Source organism: Rhamphochromis longiceps, linkage group LG16 (assembly GCF_057381845.1).
Source record: "Rhamphochromis longiceps isolate RC_006_pf linkage group LG16, R_longiceps_female_GT1.1, whole genome shotgun sequence".
NCBI classification, from domain to species: Eukaryota; Metazoa; Chordata; class Actinopteri; order Cichliformes; family Cichlidae; genus Rhamphochromis; species Rhamphochromis longiceps.
This window is the reverse complement of record NC_140572.1, coordinates 12,687,704-12,709,176: the sequence shown is the minus strand read 5'-3', so window position 1 is coordinate 12,709,176 and position 21,473 is coordinate 12,687,704. Positions and strand designations below refer to the sequence as shown.

Genomic DNA, 21,473 nt, shown 5'->3' with positions numbered 1-21,473 from the left:
GTCCTAGGAGGTTAAGCATGGTTCTGATAGTCCTGCTTCCAACACAGTAGTGTGTTTGTTTTGATTTGTGGCCTTCTGTCATGGCGCCGCGATCCCACAATGCAATGCGGCGTGACGTCAACTCCAAAGCCCAAAACGGGATGACGTCGTAACCTGTGTTTTAACGCATGCGCAGATCAACCAGGAAGCGGTAGTGTTGGCGAAATGCAATCCCTCGGTTATGTTTCGTACTAAAGAAGACTAACAGGCAGGTATTTATAACACTGCCCTGTTTTCTCATGTTATGGACAGTAGCCTCAAAAAATAATTTCCGAATATTTAAAAGAACAAGCGTGTTTTATCGGCGTTTATTGGCACAAAGGTGACGATTTAAAGGCTAGTGATGCAAGGCCACCTCTGTGCTAATAGAGCTGTGTGTTGAATTTTGTGTGTTTGAACAGTCTAACTTACCGTCCTGCCAATTTTCGGGTGATTTTTATAAGTTTTATGAGTATTATTGGACATGGCAATGGAGTTTAAATTATCTCAAAAGCTGGAAGTTGATTTAAAAACTGTCGACTAATTTGCCGTAAGTTTGTTTTGTTAGTTCTTAAGTCACTAAGTCTTTGTAAAAGTGAAATATAACTACGTATTTTAGCAAAGTGTCGGTGTTTAAATTCTGTGTATTTAGGTCTGTGTAGGTTCTCAGACGCCAAGATCATGGTAATGTAAGTCGCGTTTTTCCCCAAACGCCTTAGATTGCAAGAGTACAAAACACGTATTTTCTCTTGTGAGTAGGTAAAGGAGAGGAAGCACTGTATCAAATAAGCTTAAATTAAAGCAAGAGTACTTTTAAAACATCATTCAGTAGTTATTATAGCTATCTAGTGTAATCATTATTATTATTTTTTGTTAAATTAGTGAACAGAAACCCCCCCAGCACCAATACTTGTTGTTAAGCAGGGAGTGTTTTTTTGTCTTGGTGAAATTGTGGATATACAGTACTGTGCTAAAATATTGAAGCTAGCCTCATTTGTGGCTATTGGCGGCTTTTTTTTTTTTTTTTTAAAAAGAAAAACAAATTTTCAGTCCAGTCATTGTACCTGATTATTTCCAGAGGAACTTTTATTTATTTATTTTTGTTTGTTTGATAAGCCACTTAACACTGACCTGTGAATTATTCAAGAATAGGAGAGCCCAACTCAGTGTTGTCTGCACATAACAAACAACTGAGCAAAGAGCCAATTTTAAAATATATTTCTAGCCACTTTATTACTTGCTGCCTCTCACAAAAACACAGAATTTGTGCCCATTTACTTATTTGAATATACAACAAATGCCCAGGATAATGCTGTTTGACAGGGACAAAATTGTATTTTTTGCACCAAAGAAGTGTTAGCTGAAAACTTGGCATATGGTGGTGCCATATGCCACCACGCTGCACACCACATCAGCGTGGTGTGCAGCGTGTCTTTAAAAGCAAAAGGAAGGTAGACAAGTGGAGGACAAAAGAAGAAGTGGCAGGCTTAAAAACCTGCCCACAGCTGATTAACAGTATCTCAAAGTCACGTTCTTTAGAATAAGGGGGGGAAAAATGCAGCAAAGACCTGACACAGGACCTGAGAGATGCATCTGGGCTTGCAGTTGATCCATATACTGCTTACTGAAGCCGCATCAGAAATGGTGTCAGTGTGAGGGTGGCTGTCAAAAAATTACTCTTAAGGAAGGGAAATTGGAAGAAAATGTTATGGTATGCCAAATGACACAATAACCAGACTGAAAATCCCTGTGAGCCCTGTTGCAACAGTGCTTATTGAGTCATAGTTTGACAGAGAATAAACAAAAACAGCCAACATCCACATAAATCTCTTGGATTACTTAAAGAATTGACCTGAAAGCTTGCCTGATACATAGATTTCTTGGAATATAAAGGTCATCTTACTGAATATTGAAGTTTTAAAAAATTCTTTGGCAGTATAATAATCATAATGTAAAGGGGAAGTCTGATAAACATGTGTGCGTGCATCGTTGTATGTATTCCAGCAGGTTTGGCTGGATCCATTTCCAGTCGCAGCCATGGCATGCTGCCCCTTGTGCCCCAGGCTGTGCTCCCGCTCATCAGCCTACACTCTTGCTCTCGGGCTAGGCTTTGTAACACTGGGGACCAGCCGCATCCTACTTCTGAAAATGTCTGCCAATGCCGGTGATTACCTGACAGTAAACACATGCACACAACTTTTTTTTTTCCACAGCTGGATAAAAAGATTTAAAAAACAGTGTTAATGTGTTGGCAGCTTGCTCAGCACGTGTCTTCACATTTTGTTCTTTTTGCAGAAAACAAGTATGACTTCCTCCCAGCATCTGTAAATCTGCTTGCCGAGGCTCTTAAACTGCTCTTCTGTCTGGTCATGTCAGTCAGGGTCATAGTCCGAGGTAAACTTTGATGCCTGCGTGTGTGTCCTAGTTGGGATCAGCTTATGTTCTGGTTTCATATCACATCTCAAAGTGTTTTCTCACCTGCGGTGTTTTGTCTGTTTAAATCAAACTCTAGTTCGTTTTCCCTCCTTGGTGTAGTTCGTTCGTGCAGGTGTGACTGCACTCAGGAGCGGATGAAAAGAACAGCACCGAGACCCTTTGGAGGAAGTGGTCTCAGTACAGTTCCAAATTGACTCCAGAGCGGTTCGTTTATGGTGTGAAGGTGTAGTTTGAGCTATAAAAAAACCCCCATCCCATAGCAATGTATGCTTTGTAATCTCAGCATCGAAAGGTACTATAGATGTGCAAAGGTCTGTACGAGCTAGCAGCTAACCATGAAATAAATGTAAATTCTCTGTGTTCAGCACCTTCTTCCTGCGTTTACTTTTGTTGCTCCCAGCCCGACAAATCTGGCTGCTGAGCAAACTGAACATTGTCACATTGTTTGTAGTGACGCAGTTTGGTTTGTGTGGAGTTCACTTGATTTCTTCTCTGTGTGGAAACAAACCCAATCACAGCGAAAAGCTAAAAGTTTACAAACTCATCAAGTGGCTAGGACCAGAGTAAATGAACTATAGATGTGAAAACACCCTCAGTTTCAGATATCTGGGCAAACTGCTTGAATGTGGAAGAAGTTAAAAAGAAACTAAGATAATGTTGGAAGTGTGATTACAAGTTTGCCTATGAAAATAAAGAAAACATAGCAGTTAAATATGACTGATCTGTTTTTAAGGTTAAAAGCCCCATTTTTGTGGTTTCATTTGTGTAAATTTTCATCTCAAACTTACAAAGAGAGAATCTTTCTGTCAGACTGGCCCAATTTCCTGTAGAGGACCATTATTAATGAATTATTAATTATGTGTTATTTATTATAAAGTCCTGTGTCTCCAGAATTTTGGGATTGTACCTATTAGTTTATCATACATAGGTGTGACTGCCTGTTGAAATTATTTTTAGATTTCAATACATCTGCTAGCTTGGATCGTAGAAGGCACTAAAAATCTAAACTAATGAAGTCTATAGGAGACAGGTTAGTGAATGATGGCCAGTCAAAATAAGGTCAACCCTCCAATTAAAGGTCAGTGGCAACAGGAATGTTGAATTAACCATTACAAAATAGAAGGGATCAATAATCTGGGTATTGGTATTTATCATGTCTCGAATATGACAAAAACCACGACAAGTCTTACAACTAATATTTGTGTTCATAAGTTCATCTGACCTCATTCTGTGTTCCATGAGTGAAGGATGTTCGTTGACTCTTTCTTTCTGTTACTACAGAGGGCCGATCATGCAGAGATTTGGGTTGTGCCTCCAGCTCTTCCTTCCTCAGCTCCCTGAAGTGGGCCGTCCCTGCTTTCCTTTACTTTCTTGACAACCTCATCATCTTCTATGTTATGAGCTACCTGCAGCCCGTCAGTACAGATAAGATATTTAAGATGTTTGCTAAATGATAGCTGCTAGAGGGAAATGTGGTTGCCTGGACTGCAAATTTTTTTTAACCCTTTGTTAACATCCAAATCTCATTTTCCAGTTTGTAGATTTGAGCTTTTCATATCAGACTGGCATTAACAAAATGTCCTGCACATTTGATGCTTTAAATGTGCTGAGCTGCTGCTGTTCTTTTTGTTCCCAGGCTATGGCAGTGTTGTTCTCCAACTTTGTCATCCTGACCACAGCTGTGCTCTTTAGAATAGTTTTGAAGTAAGTTTCACTTTTAACTCAACTGTTCTTCAGAAACATGTTGTGTGTGTTTGATTGTGGAATGAGAGGTGATATTTTAAGATTTTATTTGGTTGGTCTCTTGAGGAAAAAAGACATTTTTTTCATGTTTTCCAATTGTAAGCGGACCAAAGTGTGCATGTGAGTGAGAATGGTCTCCTATACCATGGAACACTGTTACTGAATGTGTTTTGCTTGTCCCAGTGCACTAAAGCACTCACAGGTAATTTGATCTTCAGGCTGTTATTTTTATTACTGTATATCATAAGCTAATAGATTAAGCGTCATTTGTTTTTTGTTTTTTACTTGGCCTTTTCCTACAGGAGGCGCCTGTCTTGGGTTCAGTGGGCAGCGTTGGTTATTCTCTTCCTGTCCATCGTTTCCTTGACAACAGGATCAGGAGGCAAGCAAAACTCAATAGCTGTTCCCAGTCTTCACTCAAACCCACTTTCTAGCCCCTCCAACTCTTGCCTACTCTACACCCAGCTTCTGGAGGAGATGAAGAACAGCAGGTAAAAGTGAAGCATGCAGGATTATTTAACCTTTACTTAACTAGGAAGTAGATCTTCGGAGCTTTAAAATATTTTTGCAGCAGAACAATTTTCCAGAACAAGATGAGCAGCAGCACGAAATAGAACAATACACACCCAGTGAGCATATTTATACACATGAGATAAAGAATAAAGTGTAGAAACTTAAGTAAAACATTTCAAAACTATGAAAACATCATGGCAGGTCAAATGTAGTGAGGCTGCAAAACATTTATCACTGTATTCAAATAATTTCTAATCACCTTGAATTCATTTAGTGAGATCAGTCCCCTCAAATGTAGTTGATTTTGCAGCTCATGCTGGGAAGCTGAATATTAAACTGCCCACAGCTGTAGGGAGAGATGGAAAGATTATATGTATCAGTTCCAACTATTTTAGCAGGTCTTTTATGCAAAGGGAGAAGAAAAGGTTTGGTAATCTAATAAATGACACATATCTGTCATATTTGTAATATTAGATTTAAATGATGGTGTTTTTGACTGCTGCATCGAGAAAGTATTCTGTAAGTAAAATGGCGCAGAGAGCTTTGGGAAATTCTGAGCACTTCTTTTGCAACTTGATAACATTTTTGTATTATTTATTAATCTACAGTGAAATACTGTAATGTACACGTTACATTAAATACGCTTTTTCACATCTTTGTTCCTTTACACTGCCAGTATATCATGGGCATCAACCCTGCCCGGCCAGGCCTGGAGGGACAAAGTAGTATCGAAGCTTCAATCTCTGGGTGTGGGTCACATCCTGCTCATCCTCCAGTGCTTCATCTCTGCCATGGCCAACATATACAATGAGAAGATTCTCAAAGAAGGAGAGCAGCTCACTGAAAGCATCTTCATACAGAACAGTAAACTGTGAGAAGCTGCTTGTGAAGAAAATGGGAAAGCAGAGGACACGTGGATGACTTTGGTGCTAACATCAGTCGTTTTTACTGCGTGTTTTTTAGGTATGCCTTTGGTGTGGTGTTTAATGGTCTGACTCTTGGGCTCAACAGCGAGGCACGAGGTCTCACCATGCACTGTGGCCTCCTACATGGACATAACATTTATTCCCTGGGCTTGGTGCTGGTCACTGGTGAGTAATGGTGGATTAATGACTCGCACTGTCATCACAAATTTGTATTTTTTCTTTCCCCATTAGTCAGATTTGTCAGTTTCTTCCAAAATGTCAGTGTTAAACAAAAGTGGACCAAAACAGCTTCAACATTTATTCTACTTTTGGACATCATGCAGTCATTGGGACCACAAAATTACATTTAACATTTTTAACTTTTGGTGTTTCTGCCCATCACAAGATTGATAACTTCAGTCAGCACTGTAGTGCATCATTCTCACATCAGAGGGACATTTGAATACTGTTTTATACAGCATATGACTGGAAGATGAATATCAAGCAGGCATAAGTGTGATGTTTATTGAACTGAGATCTCCTACTGTCATTTCTGTTGCTGGAGATGTCCACTCTAATTTAATTTAATTAGTTTGCTGCTTTGAATTATATGCAAACATGTCCATGTGGATTATAGAAGTTGCTTGAGGAAGAGAAAATATGTTCATCAAAAGAAGACAGTTGAGGTACTCGGGGCATCTAACCAGGATTCCTCCTGGACTCCTAGGTAGGTGAGGTGTTTTTGGCCATGTTCTACTGGGAGGAGGTCTCAGCGGGCTTGGGGAATACTGTGTCCTCCAGGATGAGCTGGAAGGGATGGCTGGGTTGAAGGAAGTCTGTCAAATTGATAAGCAGAGGAAGTGGTGCAGCACCTGGTTCTGTTTGTAGAAGCTCAGATGTAGGGGCAGCCAATCAGATGAAAGCTGGCGTAAATAGAGGAGGGGTCGGAGTGGGAGCTCCAAAAGACTGTAGCATGCAAAACCACTACTTTGTACAATTTCTGTCGTCTACAGACAAAATCATCTTAACTTGTGATCTTGTAAGCTGCTGGTACTTGAGTTGTTTTATGCCTCTGAACAGAACCTGGTGGGTATTTGGTCCTGCTTCTGGCATCAGTGCTAAGCTACACTAATCCAGCTGCTGGATGTAATTTGTTATTAACTGGACTAGTTCATTTATCTATCTCTAGTATGCATTTGAAGAACTCATAATCTTCTGTGTTCTCCCTAGCTGCCCTGGGCTTATCCGTGGCCTTCATCTTAAAATTCAGAGACAACATGTTCCATGTGCTGACTGGCCAGATCACTACTGTTCTGGTCACAGGCCTCTCCCTCTTCCTCTTTGACTTCCACCCTTCGCTGGACTTCTTCTTCCAGGCACCCACTGTCCTGCTGGCCATCTTTATCTACAATGCCAGCTGGCACAAGGACCTGGAATATAGCCTGCAGCGAGAGAAACTACGGGTCATCAACGGGGAGGTGTTTGAGAGGTCAAGAGGGGTAGGAGACAAACCACATATCCTCAGTAGTCACGCACACAAGCCCACACACTCCTTTTCCTCACACAACTTCGCTCACCTAACCCCGATGTATATCCACTTCCTCTACTCCCGCCCACATACCAAGTGCTCTGCAGGAAACTTGGCTCTTGTTTCTCTGTAATGTCATTTCTTGAGTGCAGGAGGAAACCTGATTCCCAGCTATGAAAATAGCATTCAGGCTCATGCTGGAGCCTTGCTTCATATAATTCCTTTAGTAGTCAAGTGTTTTTTGATGGAAGAAGCTATTTAACAATACAGTAGTCTGTGGGGATACTATCCTGGAATTCTTTTCATCCCCAGCGTCCCCAGGAAGAAACCCTGTAATTCATGTGAAATGCCAGGTTTCAGGTGTTTGTTTCTTTGCTAGAGCACTAACAAAAATACCCTCTCCATTGGCAGCCGTGGCTTTAAAATGCACGGTACTTCCCTGGTGTTTTTCGGGGAGCAAATACTGCCCTCCACTTTCTGAAGACAGAAAAAAGATGTGCACAGTGCCTCATTGTCTGCAGATTTGTCCACTGGATTTGACCACTTGTGCATTCATTCTGATGCCTTGTCTCTTTTTTGTGTTGCAGGACGGTGAGGAGCTCGAGCTCCTGACAAAGGCAAATGCAGACAGTGAATCTGATGAAGAGTCCTTGTAGTAATGATAGCGCTAGTAGTATCCAGAGGATACTCTGCATCTTTCCTGCTGCTGGTGTCGAACTGCACAATTGACTGGATGGAACATGGTCACAGATTGTCTGTGAAAGCATTTATTTGAACAGTGATAAGCAGGTAAACGGTGAAAGATACTGTTGCTAGATTATATGATAGACTCCTAGAATTAAAAACAAACAAGGTGTTTAATAACAGAATTAGCAAAATCTGTATATTTTGGAAACGTGCCTGTCTGTGGATGACTGCTGTCATTCATATGGGGGAAAGTACCAGCAACGCTGTTTGTTGGAAAATAAGTGATAAGTGATACTTTTGGATTCATTATGGATTTCTTTTATGGACAGTGTATTTCTTTACATGATTCCTGTTGTACATGCTGCCATCTGACTGCTTGCTGGTGCTGGACGTCTAAGGACCAGAAACTGCAGTTTCAAGATTGTTTTGATAATAGATGTCCAACGCAAACCCCCCCCCCCCCCCCCCCCCCCCCCCCCCCCTAAATCTCAGCCTTCATGAAACTCCACTCTTGTCCATCAGCCTTGTTTCCACTCCGTTCTGCAGTCATGAATGGATGTAGGAGCTCCTTTAACTGTCTGGACATTTGCAGCTCAAATAATTTCACATGGTGATGAATAGAACCACAAAGAAGACGCAGAGTTTTCATCAAGGTGGATAAAAGAAATTGTCTTTTATTTGGTGATCTCAATTCTGGAATCACAAAAGAAGAAACTCAACCAAAAGGAAAAAAGGAACAGAGGCAACTATTAAGTCCAAAGTAAAAGGGGAAAGAAAGAAAATACCACTCACATTACTACGAGAGGCAAAAAAAAGTTGTTTTTCATTGTTGAAAAAAAGGAAAGCAGAGCTGCAGCTTTTTATAGGACCTCAAATTTCCCCCAAAACAATAGGAGGCTTGCTAAAATTTAGTACACCCGACATTAGGTGGAAACAAAAAATATAAATGAATGTTTTATACATCTGGCACCTGGACTATTATTTTCATTGGACTATTGGTGTTTATTTTCTGAGCCAGAATAAGTGGTATTGATATAATTGCCACTAATGCCTGACTTTCTGTCAGCACCACAAACTCCCTGCTTCTCTTACTTGGGGCTTGAATATTTTCTTGTTAAACTGTAAAATAACATTGTCTAAAGATTGTTGTTTGTGCCATTAAAATCCTCACGTGTGAATGCATTTTCTTGTAAAATAAATGGCAAGTTGTTTTACTTCTGTGCAAGTAATGCAATTTAATACAATCGCTGATGTCTTGTCATAAATTTATGTGCATTTATTTAAATACTGAGGTTTTCTGGAGGAAGACCTAAAGGGTACTAGCTGCTCTAACTCCATGTTTTTATTCTATTACTTTGCACATACTTGATAGCTGTTTTAGCTCAATATCAGTTCCTCTTAGATATTTTACCCACCTGCTGAATAACAGTGTTCCACACCCACTAACATTATACAGATCCAAGAGAAAAGAGACTGTAACGCAGTCTGATGTCTAAGCTTTAAATGAACAAGACTTACTTGTACATACACTTTGGCCATGTTTAATACAAACTCTGTCTCTTGCTCTATGGCAGCTGAGAGATGCTCCAGCCTCCCCATGCCTTTAATTGGATAAGTGGAAGAAAATGGGTAGGTGGATTCCAGCCCTTCTTACTCACAAAGTGTGTTTGCAAATGTGATTGCATTGAGGGGACAGTAAGTTGAGAAGGTCTGAAACTACTGTAGATATTTCAAGTACGGCAGGTTGTTTCAGTCATTACATGACCACTAAAATATACTTGGAAATATCTTTCCAGTTTTGCCACTAGGGGGAGGTGTTGCTCAAAAGATTATTGCAGTGCATTGGCACTGAAAGTGAGACAAATAATTTAAAGGACCTGGTAGTAAACAAAAGTTTATTTTCATGTAGCCATATAGAAACAGAGTATAAATAGAAACAATGTATAGCAACAGAAACTTTACAAAAGAGAAATAATGTGATGCTTTTAATAATATTATTGGTAACTGCACTTCAAATGCAACAGATGTCCAATAAATATGTTCTATTATCCACAAAATCAACATGTGTGCTGAAACTATGTAAGTCTGACCTAAAAAAGCCAGCTAGAGATGACAGACGATGCAATAATGTTTTAAGTTGAAAGAAACAAAAAAACCCCGGCAAAAACTAAAGTACGCAATCCATCTTTGAACCTTCAGGTTCATCCATAAATTTACTGACTAACCAGATCTGACGCTGCTAAGTATAAAGCAGCGTACTATGCTATATAGGGAATGTTAAAGAACTGGATATGTGAAAGCATTTTTCTTCCCTTCACTAAGTGCTACAAAATACTCGTCTGTGCCAACTGCCCGGTGGGAGATGGGAAAGACACAAAAAGGTTTTGGGCCAAAGGAAGGTAGCACCAAGGACCAGCTGCAGGCCAGTGTGCATCATTGGAAAGCACACACCTGTTAGTAACCATACCCCTGGTGATAGCCATCCTGATAACTGTGTTCGTATCCATGTTGATGGTAACCATAGCCACCATATTCATCTTCAGGGCAGCGCATGCCAAGTGACTGCTGGATGGCCATCTCCTGTCTGCGGAGCTGCATAGAGTCTACCAGGTCATAGATAATGGCCATGGACCACATGGGTGAGGGGTACCAGGACTTGACATTGCCATCCTTCCCCACCAGCAGCATGGAGAAGTATTCTGGGCTGATTTGGAAGTAGTTTCTCATGTCCTTCACGAGGGTAGCTGAGAGCCCTTCACGCTCCACGGTAGCACTCCCTGGATGGACCAGAGGATCAGGTTAGGAACAACGTATTAAAGAGTGAATTTCACAATAGATGTAGCACATCGACATTTTCCTCTTCCTCTAAACTTATCACACAGAACTCAGATACCAAAAAAGTAGAGACCTTAGCTTTCAGAAAATATATCTGTTCACTATTTTGTATTAAATATTCTTACCATTGATAGGATAGAGCTCCAAGACTCCGCCCATATCTGGCGACTCTGTGCCAACCAGCTTCAGAATGGCGATGTGCCTCAGGCCTGTGTAACCATGGCAACCATTTTTTGAAAAGACATCAGAATGAGGCAAACAATTTTTAGACAACAGCATGACTTCAAATGAGAACAGCAGTATGCTGACCAACTGTTCCTTATCAGTCTGCTTATTTAGGCTGATTGTTACTTATTTGTTATTGGAACTGTCCTAAGCACTGGTCTCTAGGTAAAGGGAGGAGAATGTGATGGTGGTCCAGAAAGCCCTGCCAAAAAAGCTGTTTCCTCTGAAGCGAGAAAGCCCACATTAAACACAGGAGAACGCTGGCTTCACTTGGTGAGCGCCAAGTGCTGAATACCAGGATCAAACCTCTCAGGCCTTCAGCCCAGTCAGCAGGACAGGCCTTTGTGTGGGATGAGGGAGCGAGGGGGCAGCCCTGGGTGCTAAACCAGCCAAGAGCAACACACGAAGGGAAAAAAGTCCCAGTAGAACCTAAACTGGATCTAGTGATAAAGCAAGAAAAGCTGATTTATTCAATCATCTGACTTGACTTAAATAAAAACAGTGTACACTCAAACAGATAAATGGTAGCACTTTCTAGGAAGTTATATTTCATGAGAGCTTTATAAGCTAGGACAAATGATAAATAATCTGTTAATGCTTCACAGATCAACAGTAAGCTAAAAATATTTTTTATCATTGCAAGGTTGTAAAAATTTGCTTTGGCTTAAATATAAACCCCTATTTAATGCCCCTGTGTACACACAGTGTATGTGTGTTTGAAGGTGAAACAGGCATGAAACATTCAAAAAGAGAGGGCAGTGAAAGATTACTTGTCATCTTGTTCACTAGCCCTTAAGGTCAGAAACTGATATAATGTAATTGTAGATTTAATGGCTGATTGTTACAAATAAAACATCTGACTCAAGGTCAGGCTCATACACGTGAAAGACCATTTAGTGTTTTTTACAGCCTATGTTAACCTGTATGAATATGCAGAAGCAACAAAAGTCTGAAGGGAGCCAGGAAGAAATGTCCAAAATCTTCAGCTTGTGCAAACAAAACAAGAGCGTGAGGTTCATCTTGGGCAGAAAGTCCTGCTGACAGCAGTTATTTGGTTTCACAGAGAAGGAAAGTTCACCGTGGGCTATTTAAAGTTTACACGTGTCTTCCACAAACCTGTCAAACGTATCAGGTTGTTGAGATTTGCAAAGTTGAGACAAATGCCTCTTTTTGAGATGTGCCGTAATAACTTTCAAGTTGCTGTGGAAAAATTGACTAACCGGCCGGCTGAAAAGTCTCCTGCCAGGGGAGGAAAAGAAAAACAGTTCAGTTTTTTGCCAGTTCCGTCATCTGGGATCCTTCTCCACATCCACTGGTGAACATGCATTAACACACACATAGTGCTCATGTGCATAAACACAGGCTGATAACGTCTGGAAAGTTGCAGTAAACAAAAAAACATAACTTGTTCATTTGATTTCATTGCTTCTTCATTTGATTAACATATTCATGAATATTCTGACTAACATTTTGGCAAGCAGGGACATGACACAGGCCCGTGTGAAGAGAAGGTCACCTTGGAATAAACATGTCATCAGAGGGAAGTTTCATAAAGAGTTCTGCTCTTTTAGGTATTTCTTCCCAGGAAATGAATCTTTGTACTTTCGGACTTGCAGGAACAGAAGATTGTTATGGGCGGCTGTGCATCTTCCACTAATAGGAAGGTCAGTTGTTCAATCTCTTACAACATTTCTTATAGGGTACAGAGTACAGTGAACAGGCACATCGTGACCGTTTACGATGAATTAGACTAAGGAGTGTTAATCACACTAACAATTGGTTCATTGAGCCTGCAACTGTGTTTCTTATAGATTTGTTTTTTGGTTGCAGCAGGCAGCAGATTTTGGAGAAAAAAACCTACACCACCTAAACAGCACCAAGCAGCAGAGAGACTCAATTAGAGCTTGGGTGGCGAGCATATTTGAGCTTTTAGCAACTGAAGTGACCTCTGAAAAGTTAAACTGGTTGACTTCTGGTGACTCACCCAGATTGCAGGCTTGGCTGTTGAGGGCGTAGAGCTGCTGCTGATAGGCCCACTCCTCGTCGTTGGGAGCGGAGATAATGAACAGGCGACGTCTCCATCGGAACCTGCAATCACAGAAAATTTGAGTCCGGATTTAAGTGGCACTTTGGTCCCGCAGTGAGAGCTCTGTACCAAGACAAGGAGTTTGTGCTTGTGTGCTACATATTCCCCTTATTACTGCCAGAGGGTGACAACCCGGAATTATGGTCAAAAACCTGCCAGATCTCTACACTGTGTTCGGGGGGATTCAGGTCTCTATGGCAACAAAAGACAGCCTGTCTTTAGACATCTCCAGGAGAAAATGTGACTGAAATGATTCAGCCTTGAGGAATGGCAGGGTTTTTGTTACTTTTGATTTTCATGGAACACACACACATGCAGGCTGCTGCAGTCTGCCAAGTGCTGCTCAGAATTATTTAATTGTGGTCCAGCTGACTGCAACAGATATTTGACTGATGTGGACACACCATGATGGGACCACCCAGTAATTCCAACTACACAGACTATATTGATCCTTGGGGGAACAACCTATATATGGCATCAATCTCAATAAAATGTTGTAATAGAAACTGTACTGAATACCTCAATTTGTCATGGAAATCTTGCACCCATGGAATGGTTTGTGCATGTTATTTTTAAGCTACAAGTTAATGCTACATCAGCATGGGTGCTCTTATCCAGTGTTATTTTCACTGACCAATTATTTTTGTCATAATTTTTGTCAGTTACCTTTGTTTTCATGATGAAAGGGAGACAATAACTAACTAAAAACTAGTGCACGAGACAAAAAAGTGCGATGGAATATATTGATACTTTGGTCTAAAAAAAATAAAAAATGTGAGATCCAATCAGAAATATTTAAGCTGTGTACAAAGGCGGGACGAGTTTGGAAGTGACCCAATCAGAGGTAATTGCCCTGTGCATAAAATGTGACCAAATATCGAAACCTGGGAGGAAGAGGAGAGTGAGCATATGCACACATTTCACATTTGATATCAAGGAAAATAAGATGGAAACAAACCTTTACACTTTCAATGATATTTAACAGACTAAAAATAGAAATAGACTGAAACTACAATATTTCAGATGCCTAAATTATGACTAAAACTAAATATTCAAAAGACTATGACTAAAATAATCAAAATTAAAAATGTAAAACAATCACAGCAGTATTCCTGTACACAAATCCATTCTTGTGTGATCCCCGAACAGTTTATGATTGCAGCTTATTAACCAAGCTTGCTAGTGTTAGCTAATAACTTTCTCAACCTCAACCTGAATTGTGTCTCCAAAAACACCACACCATAATGCTAAAATGTAAGGTTTTCAAAGCAAGTGGATCAGTGAATCAGTGGGTCTACAGGCTTTATTTACTGATCTCACTCATGGGCGAATATCAGCAAATCACTGCTGATAGTTCTTATGATGTTTTTGTCAGAAAAAAAGGTTTTAATGTTTGTACATCCACAGTGTTTTGGTCATGCCCTATATTTCCATAGAAATCCTCACCTGGAGAGAAAGTTTTCCAAAGATCTGGGCTTGTCTTCCTTCTTACAGACCACTCCATCTCTCTTCTGCTGCTCCATCTCTCGCATTCGGGAGGAGAAGGTGTCGATGTAGTTAAATACAGCCTTCATGGCAATGGGAACCTCAAAGGATTGCTGACAAACAAGATTGACAAGAACCAGTCATACTCTCCCAAAGGTCGAGTCCGAGGTGAAACCACAGAATAAATAAATCAAAATCCCTGTCGACAAAAAATAAAACAATAAGTAGCACTACAGTACAGCGGGCATTAAAATAGAAATCCACTGCATGAAAATGGTGAAACTCCTTCCAGTAATGTGATTATATGAAGTTATGCATGTTAGTAAATGTGGTGTGGGCTTTATCACATCCCAGCAAATCTTTGTAACAACTTCTGGGAAGCAGCAAAACCAAGTATCTCATTTCATCCTAACTGGTCATAACACGAACATCTGAAACGCGCACAAAAATGTAACACACTTGCACATCTTCCTCAGGACATGCTGAAGTTGCCATTCTGATTCTTTCACACCTTTCCTTGCACTGCGCTCTCTGTCCTTTTTCTGTCTAATACACACACCCACATCCGTGTACATTCACAGACTCCTCTGTCTCTGCTGCTGACAGCAGAGGATGTGAACACTGGCCTCTTTGATGAATCTGTCCGAAAAACAGGCTGGTGATTTATCCTGGCACATGCACACACACCCTTATACACAGATGTTGAGCAAATGTCATGTTGTGTAAATTTAAACAGTGTTTTAGTAAAAGCACCATGTTGGCAGTATTAGGGCAGAGAAAAAGAGAAAGATTTAATGGAAGTGTAAGCAGATAAGTTGTGAATCAGTGAACACTGGAAGAGGACCAACCGACCAACAGCAGTGCTGTTAATCAAGGCTGTTTAAAAGTATTAGTCAAGACTATGTGAAAGGGCAAGTAAAAAAGTACGATTAAAATCCTCCCTGCTAAAATATCATAGTATATTTAGAGGTCTTTCACAATTCAGTGACTGAATCCCTTAAGGCTATGTTCCAGGAAGGCAGGACTTTTGACACAGCTGATCATGCAGTCTTGGTGAATATGCTACATGGCAACAGTCTTGTCCAATAACACTGTAACTTAGTTTTGAAATAACCATGACGTGTCTGCTTTCCTGGGTCTTCTTCTGTGTTTTTTCCTGTTTCCAAAGAAATGCCTTTGGATGTGTGTGTGCATCCAAAGGCACTTTGCATTGGTTACATTGTTGCTCTGCTTGGTTCCTTCTTATTTTTTGTATGTACATGTGTAACAGCCATACCCAGCACTGCCTTCACTTTCACAATATTTTACAAATATTTGTTTCCCAGAGTCAGAACAGACATTAAAAAGAAGCATTTACCGATGCTGGCTATGTTACGTGGCCTAATCTACAGGGGGATATCTTTTATGAGTGTTTTCCATTTCCCTGCATTGCTTCTCTTCTCTTCGTGTCATGTCAGCTATTTACAGTGCAGCTGACTGAGAAGAGCTTACACTGCAAATGCTTGTTAAAGGCTCTTTGAGACTGATGGTGGCCTAAAGGTTAGTGTGAGCCTGCTATTATAGTTACTCACAATGGCAACACATCACTATCATGCTAACCGTCTTGTTAGCATGTACTAATTAGTCCTAAACATAACATGGAGCTGAGGCTGTTTGGAATGTCACAGGGTTTTGACATCATATGTTTAGACTGTTTAGCTTACACGTATGTACCTCACTGCATGTTTATTGGGCACCGATGCATTACAAATATATATTTACTCATTTATTTTTTTTAACACCTTGTTTTGTGTTTTCTTAACACTTTACTAAAACAAGACCATTTAATTTTGGTATCTCACCATAGCACTTGCAACAGTTAAAACAAAGTTAATTTGGAGTAGAAACCAAGTGTAGACATATCAAGTGAACACTAGATATATCTGTATGCCCATCCACATTATCTTTGCCTATATTGACAGCTGTTTATCTCTCTGCTTCAAGCTTTACAGGTACATTAATGACAGTTCTCATATTTAGGCTAAAGATTATTCTCTCTCATTATTATTTCCTCTAGATTAGGGTTGTAGTGGAGATATCAAGGATAGGCACGGTTGTGGCACTGATTCAGTCTTTGAGCACTACTGTCACCCCGGTGTGTCAGCCAGAACACAACTTAAGGGCAAATTGTCGCAGAGTAGGGAAGAAGGAGCTTGAGGTTCGGTCTGAGGCACTTTATTGTCACGACTCAATTTCTGGGGCTGTAAAACCGTTGCATGTGTATGTGTGTGGTTTTACATAACATCCCGCAGGAATCAGTGCACCCCACCGGACCAACACTGCTCATCAGACCTTAAACTGCCCACCTTACTAACCGGATGATGTCACCATACGGTGGGCTGGCCCAAACTGACAGAAGATTGAATATTAAATGAACAGTAGATAAACTTATATAAACTTATGAACACCAATAGAATTATCCTATGAACTTTGGGGCCTTTTATACAAGGGTCAGTCAACTCCAGGCCTCAGGGGCTGGTGTCCTGCAGGTTTTTGATCTCACCCTGGGTCAGCACACCTGAATCAAACGATTGGTTCATTACCAGGCCTCTGGAGAACTTCAAGACATGCTGAGGAGGTTATTTAGCCATTTAAATCACCTGTGCTAGATCAAGGACAAGGGTACACACATGTATATTTATATGGCTCTTTGAGAGGCTATTGATTGACAGCAATGCATTCCCAAGTCCCTCCAACAGGACTTGAAATTGGTGTGAAATAGAAGAGCTGCCCAAAAACATGTAACTTTTAAGAATTTCATCACAGCGTGAAACTACAGTTCTCAAAAAAGCTCACCACACCACCTTCTTCCTCGACACCGTCACATTCAGTGAGTATATGTTTATAACTCTCTTCTTTTCAAAACAAAAAATGTGAGTGTGTGTGAATCTCCAATCATCTCCTGGATGATTGAGAATGCATCAAGACGTGAGTGTGTGTGGTTCATTTAGGGGACATCTTTATATTTTAGAGTGAAAAAACTGCTTGACTTACATGCAGTGCTTTAAGTGGGCCGGTACGCGCCGGTACTCAGTACCGCCACTTCTAAATATAGCTCTTGAGAGTACCGCCACCTCTCCATGCGCCCAGAACGTGCTTTTAGCGTACCGGTACTCTCATTTGCACATCTGTTATAATCGTTTGGCTGCGCTGCCGCTTTTCAGAGCGCCCTTCACAAGCACGCTTCCTAATTCGTCCCACCGAGAGCAGAGACTACATTACCCATACACCAATGTGTTTTACAAGTGAAAAGCGCATGCGTCGCTTTTGCCGTTGTCATGTCAACTCAACGTGGTCCGGAGAGGGTGTGTAAAACGCGCAAACAGCTGCTCGGTTAAAATACAAAAACAATGAACACTTAATATGCTCTCCTGGCTTCAGACTCTGAGTAGTAAAAGAACAAGGTCAGAATCAGAGGACTCGCTGGCTGACACCCCACCAAGCCAGAATGATATCGCTGCAGGTCAGACGCAAGCTAATGAAAGCTGCACTAGTGCCGCAGCCGCGGACGACGGCACTTTTTGCGACGACGAGGACGAGAATGACACCATTTCTACCGATGACAACAGCCGCGTTAGCGAGCATGAGTGGCCAGAATGTTGGTCCCAAGCACAAGTCCGGTATTTCTCCACAAATTACAAGTGGCTGATCAGCAGAAATCAAAAGTTGGGTCGTAGTGTGTGTAGTCAAGTTTGTGCTCGCGTGGACATGCAGCAAGGGCAGAGAGTGTCGCAGGAGTGGAGTGGGTGCTTAATCTCGTCTTTTGGAATGGACAAGGCTGCACAACAAAACTCACTACGAAAGAAAATAAAAGAGCACAGAGACTCAATTTATCACAAGAAAGCAGTTAAAATAAAAGAGAAGGCAACACAAAATACAATGCAAAAACACATTGAAGATATGAGAAAGGCTGACTACGCTTCAACTTGCAATGTGTTTAGAACAGCTTATAAGATTGGCAAGCATGGGCGTCCCTTTACAGACATGCCAATAGATGTCCAGTTGCAAGTCTTAAATGGTGTCAAGATGGGCAGAGTTTTGCACTCTAATAACTCATGTGCAAATATACTGGATCACATTGCAGCTGAAATGAAAAAGAAGGTAGTCAATGACATAGTGATGAATGAAAGAAAATTGTGTGTGCTCATTGATGAATCCACTACAATAAGTGGAAAGTCTGTGCTTGTCGTGTGCCTGCGGTCAGCTATTTCCAGTGAAAATCCAGACACGATATTTTTTGAACTGATTGAGCTGCAGGGGACCACAGCAAAGGACATCACTGAAGCACTGTTAGGATGTCTTCATAATAATGGCTTTGACCCTCACTACCTACAGGAACATTTGTTGGCATTTGCTTGTGATGGAGCCTCAGTGATGCTTGGGAGGAAAGCAGGAGTTGCTGCGCAGCTTTGTTCCAAATTCCCTTACCTGTTTGTCTGGCATTGTTCCAATCACAGACTGGAACTGGCAGTTTGTGATGTTTTGAAGGAGGTAGGAGGAATCAACCACTTTAAAATATTCTTAGATCAGCTTTACTCCCTCTGCCATGCATCACCAAAAAACCAAAGGGAGTTAACCGAGAGTGCTCACAATGTTGGACAACGTCTCCTTGTGATAGGCCGTGTTTTATCAGTGCATTGGGTTGCTTCAAGTGAGAGAACAGTGAAAGCAGTATGGGAGAACTACCAAGCTCTGCAGGTACACTTTACAAGTGCTGCTGCTGATACCAGCAGTGACTCAAGAGAGAGCAAAATACAAATTATTTTATAATTTATTTTATATACATTTTGTTAAAAATAAATTTCAATACCTTTTTGCACATTTTATTTATGTTCAGTAGCTCTTTCTAGCTCAAGCAAATCCGCAAACTAATAAAATGATTTATTATTTTGTATAAGGTTGTCTGTTGACTGTTGTATATAAAACCCATTCAATAGTTGTTGTTACCTCAGGGGAGGCGGAAAAAAAATAGAGTACCGGCACCTCTTTTGGGCCACTTAAAGCACTGCTTACATGCTTTCCAAATTCACACCGCATTAATTTAAGTATTCAACAAGCTAATTGATCTACACAGCACGGCCATTCTGTTATGGGGCTGCCCATCGCATTCTAGCCCCTTTATTATCAATATAACATGCCTTGATGAGACTGTGGTCTGGCACTATTTACCTAAATCTGAATTAAATTATTCACAAGTCACTACAAAAGGTATACTTGTGTTTAATTTGGCGTATTTGATGCTCTTCCCGACACAGCTGTCAAGGGATTTTTTTTTTTTTTTTTTTTTTTTTTCCTCCTCCTGGTACTTAAATAGGGATCTTTCACTGTTAGGCAAATGTGCAAACCACTACACTATAGAGCCACAGCCTTCACATAATCATCCTATACTGCTTAGAAAGAGTAAGTCTCTACCTTGACTCTCATGTCAGTGTCTGTGAGGACCATGTAGAACTCCTCGTAGGTCATGCCAAACTCTTTCCTCAGCTCTGTGATCAGATCCTGGTTCACCAGGTCTTCCTGACGAAGGCCCTTCATAGGCTTGTCATTCTCTGGAGAAATAAAGGCACATTAGACAGATTCAACATCTACTTTCCTACTTTAAAGAGGGTACTAATTTCCCCTTTAAAGAAAATCAATTAACTGTTAAAATCAAAGGAACATAACATTTATTATATTTGGAATCTTAGTGAAATGGTCCAAAAGTCAAATGTAAATCTAATATATTGCCTGGAATATCAGATTGGAAAAATTGGGGAAAGAAGGAAAACTGCACACTATTGGTTAATCTGTCTTCTGTCATGTCTCCCTCCCCTCACTGCCAGTCGGTTGCAGCAGATGGCTGCCTCTCACTGAACCTGAGGTTTCTTCCTGTTCAAAAGGAGTTGTTTTTTTTTTTTTCTTCTTCTCACTGTCACCAAGTGATAGCTCATCTTCATCTTCTGAATGTTGGTTTTTTTTCCCCTGACAATTATTCAAATGGTTATGGCTTCAAAAGGCTAGAAAAGTACAGGGAAGATACAAAAACAGCTTAAGACATGTTACAGTCGTATTTCTTAACGTAAAATGAAGAGCAATTGTTTCCCAGTTAACATGCTTACTCCTCTTGTAGTTTAGTCATCTATGCTGATTTCAAAAAAACTGCTCCTTTAACAAATTTGTCTGAGAAGTTTAAGAATTAGACTCTTGAGTGAAGAGCAGAACTGAAGCATGCAGAATGAATCGGGGACAAACTGGACAAACAGCAGCTGAGATCTAAAAGGGTTGGATGTCTCAGAAGTCTAATGGAGCTGGTGTTTATGCAGACCAAAGCCTTTAATCATAGCTCCTTCCGTGTGTGTGTATGACATACAGACCACGGAACAGTGTGTTCTTGGTGGCTGGTTTGTAATGTGTATGAGCAATCACGTCAGGAAACCCCCAGTACATGTAGGTGGCAGAGGACAGACTGTACACACAGATATGTACAGCAAACACTCTTTAATATGGTCTATATGCAAAACATACACATGGCCAACCAGGCTACAACCCAAAGATGAAGTCACTGTAAGCAGAGGAGGGGCAATGCTAAAAGGACCAGCTGTTTGTCTGTGCACTGTGATCACACACAGTGAGTTTCTCTCACTTCTAAGGACTCTTATGTTGACTTCCATTTACTTTCTTGAGATTCATTTACATACTGTTGCTTAGCTTAACCTAAACTTAAATCAAGCCTTCATAATTAAAATGAATGAAGACTTACCAACAGAGGTGGGCCACAACAATGTGACTACATAAAAACATTATGTCTGGATAAAACCTCATCTGCACATTGAGTGACACACTTAAAAAGCTTAACAAAGAGCAGTTAACACACATCAACCGCAGCCTCTGGTTTGAGACGGCTATAAAATGTCTCAAAATAGAAGCCAAGCACAAATGACGCAGTGCGTCTCACAAAAACAGCAGCAGTTTTGTTGCATTTGAACAAGTAGGT

The 21,473-nt window shown here is 40.7% G+C and overlaps 2 protein-coding genes and 1 pseudogene across 7 annotated transcripts in view; 2 read left to right on the top strand and 1 right to left on the bottom strand.

The window, feature by feature from the left end:
* The first annotated feature begins 138 nt into the window (after window positions 1-138).
* slc35a5 (solute carrier family 35 member A5) lies at window positions 139-9,075 on the top strand. 6 transcript variants are annotated; one of them, XM_085383496.1, is made up of 10 exons: window positions 139-247; window positions 2,023-2,182; window positions 2,314-2,412; window positions 3,736-3,869; window positions 4,091-4,158; window positions 4,500-4,688; window positions 5,387-5,581; window positions 5,674-5,801; window positions 6,846-7,114; window positions 7,731-9,075. In XM_085383496.1, exons 2-10 carry the CDS (start codon window positions 2,056-2,058, stop codon window positions 7,797-7,799), a joined length of 1,278 nt encoding a protein of 425 aa, XP_085239622.1. In that variant the 5' UTR covers window positions 139-247; window positions 2,023-2,055; the 3' UTR covers window positions 7,800-9,075. The 6 variants fall into 6 exon arrangements, with proteins under 6 accessions (XP_085239622.1, XP_085239621.1, XP_085239626.1 ...); XM_085383495.1 differs by having other exon boundaries at window positions 139-251; XM_085383497.1 differs by having other exon boundaries at window positions 143-247; window positions 2,026-2,182.
* A 75-nt stretch (window positions 9,076-9,150) lies between these two features.
* The window catches only part of ccdc80 (coiled-coil domain containing 80), a 20,136-nt gene continuing 7,813 nt past the window's right edge, over window positions 9,151-21,473 (bottom strand). Inside the window, exons 6-10 of the mRNA XM_085383494.1 lie at window positions 19,913-20,049; window positions 14,423-14,574; window positions 12,875-12,978; window positions 10,791-10,874; window positions 9,151-10,607 (exon numbers count right to left, since the gene is read on the bottom strand). Coding sequence (XP_085239620.1) covers window positions 10,285-10,607; window positions 10,791-10,874; window positions 12,875-12,978; window positions 14,423-14,574; window positions 19,913-20,049 — 800 coding nt within the window. The 3' untranslated portion in view covers window positions 9,151-10,284. The remainder of the gene's footprint in view (window positions 10,608-10,790; window positions 10,875-12,874; window positions 12,979-14,422; window positions 14,575-19,912; window positions 20,050-21,473) is intronic.
* On the top strand, window positions 17,407-19,166 carry LOC146650727 (E3 SUMO-protein ligase KIAA1586-like; annotated as a pseudogene).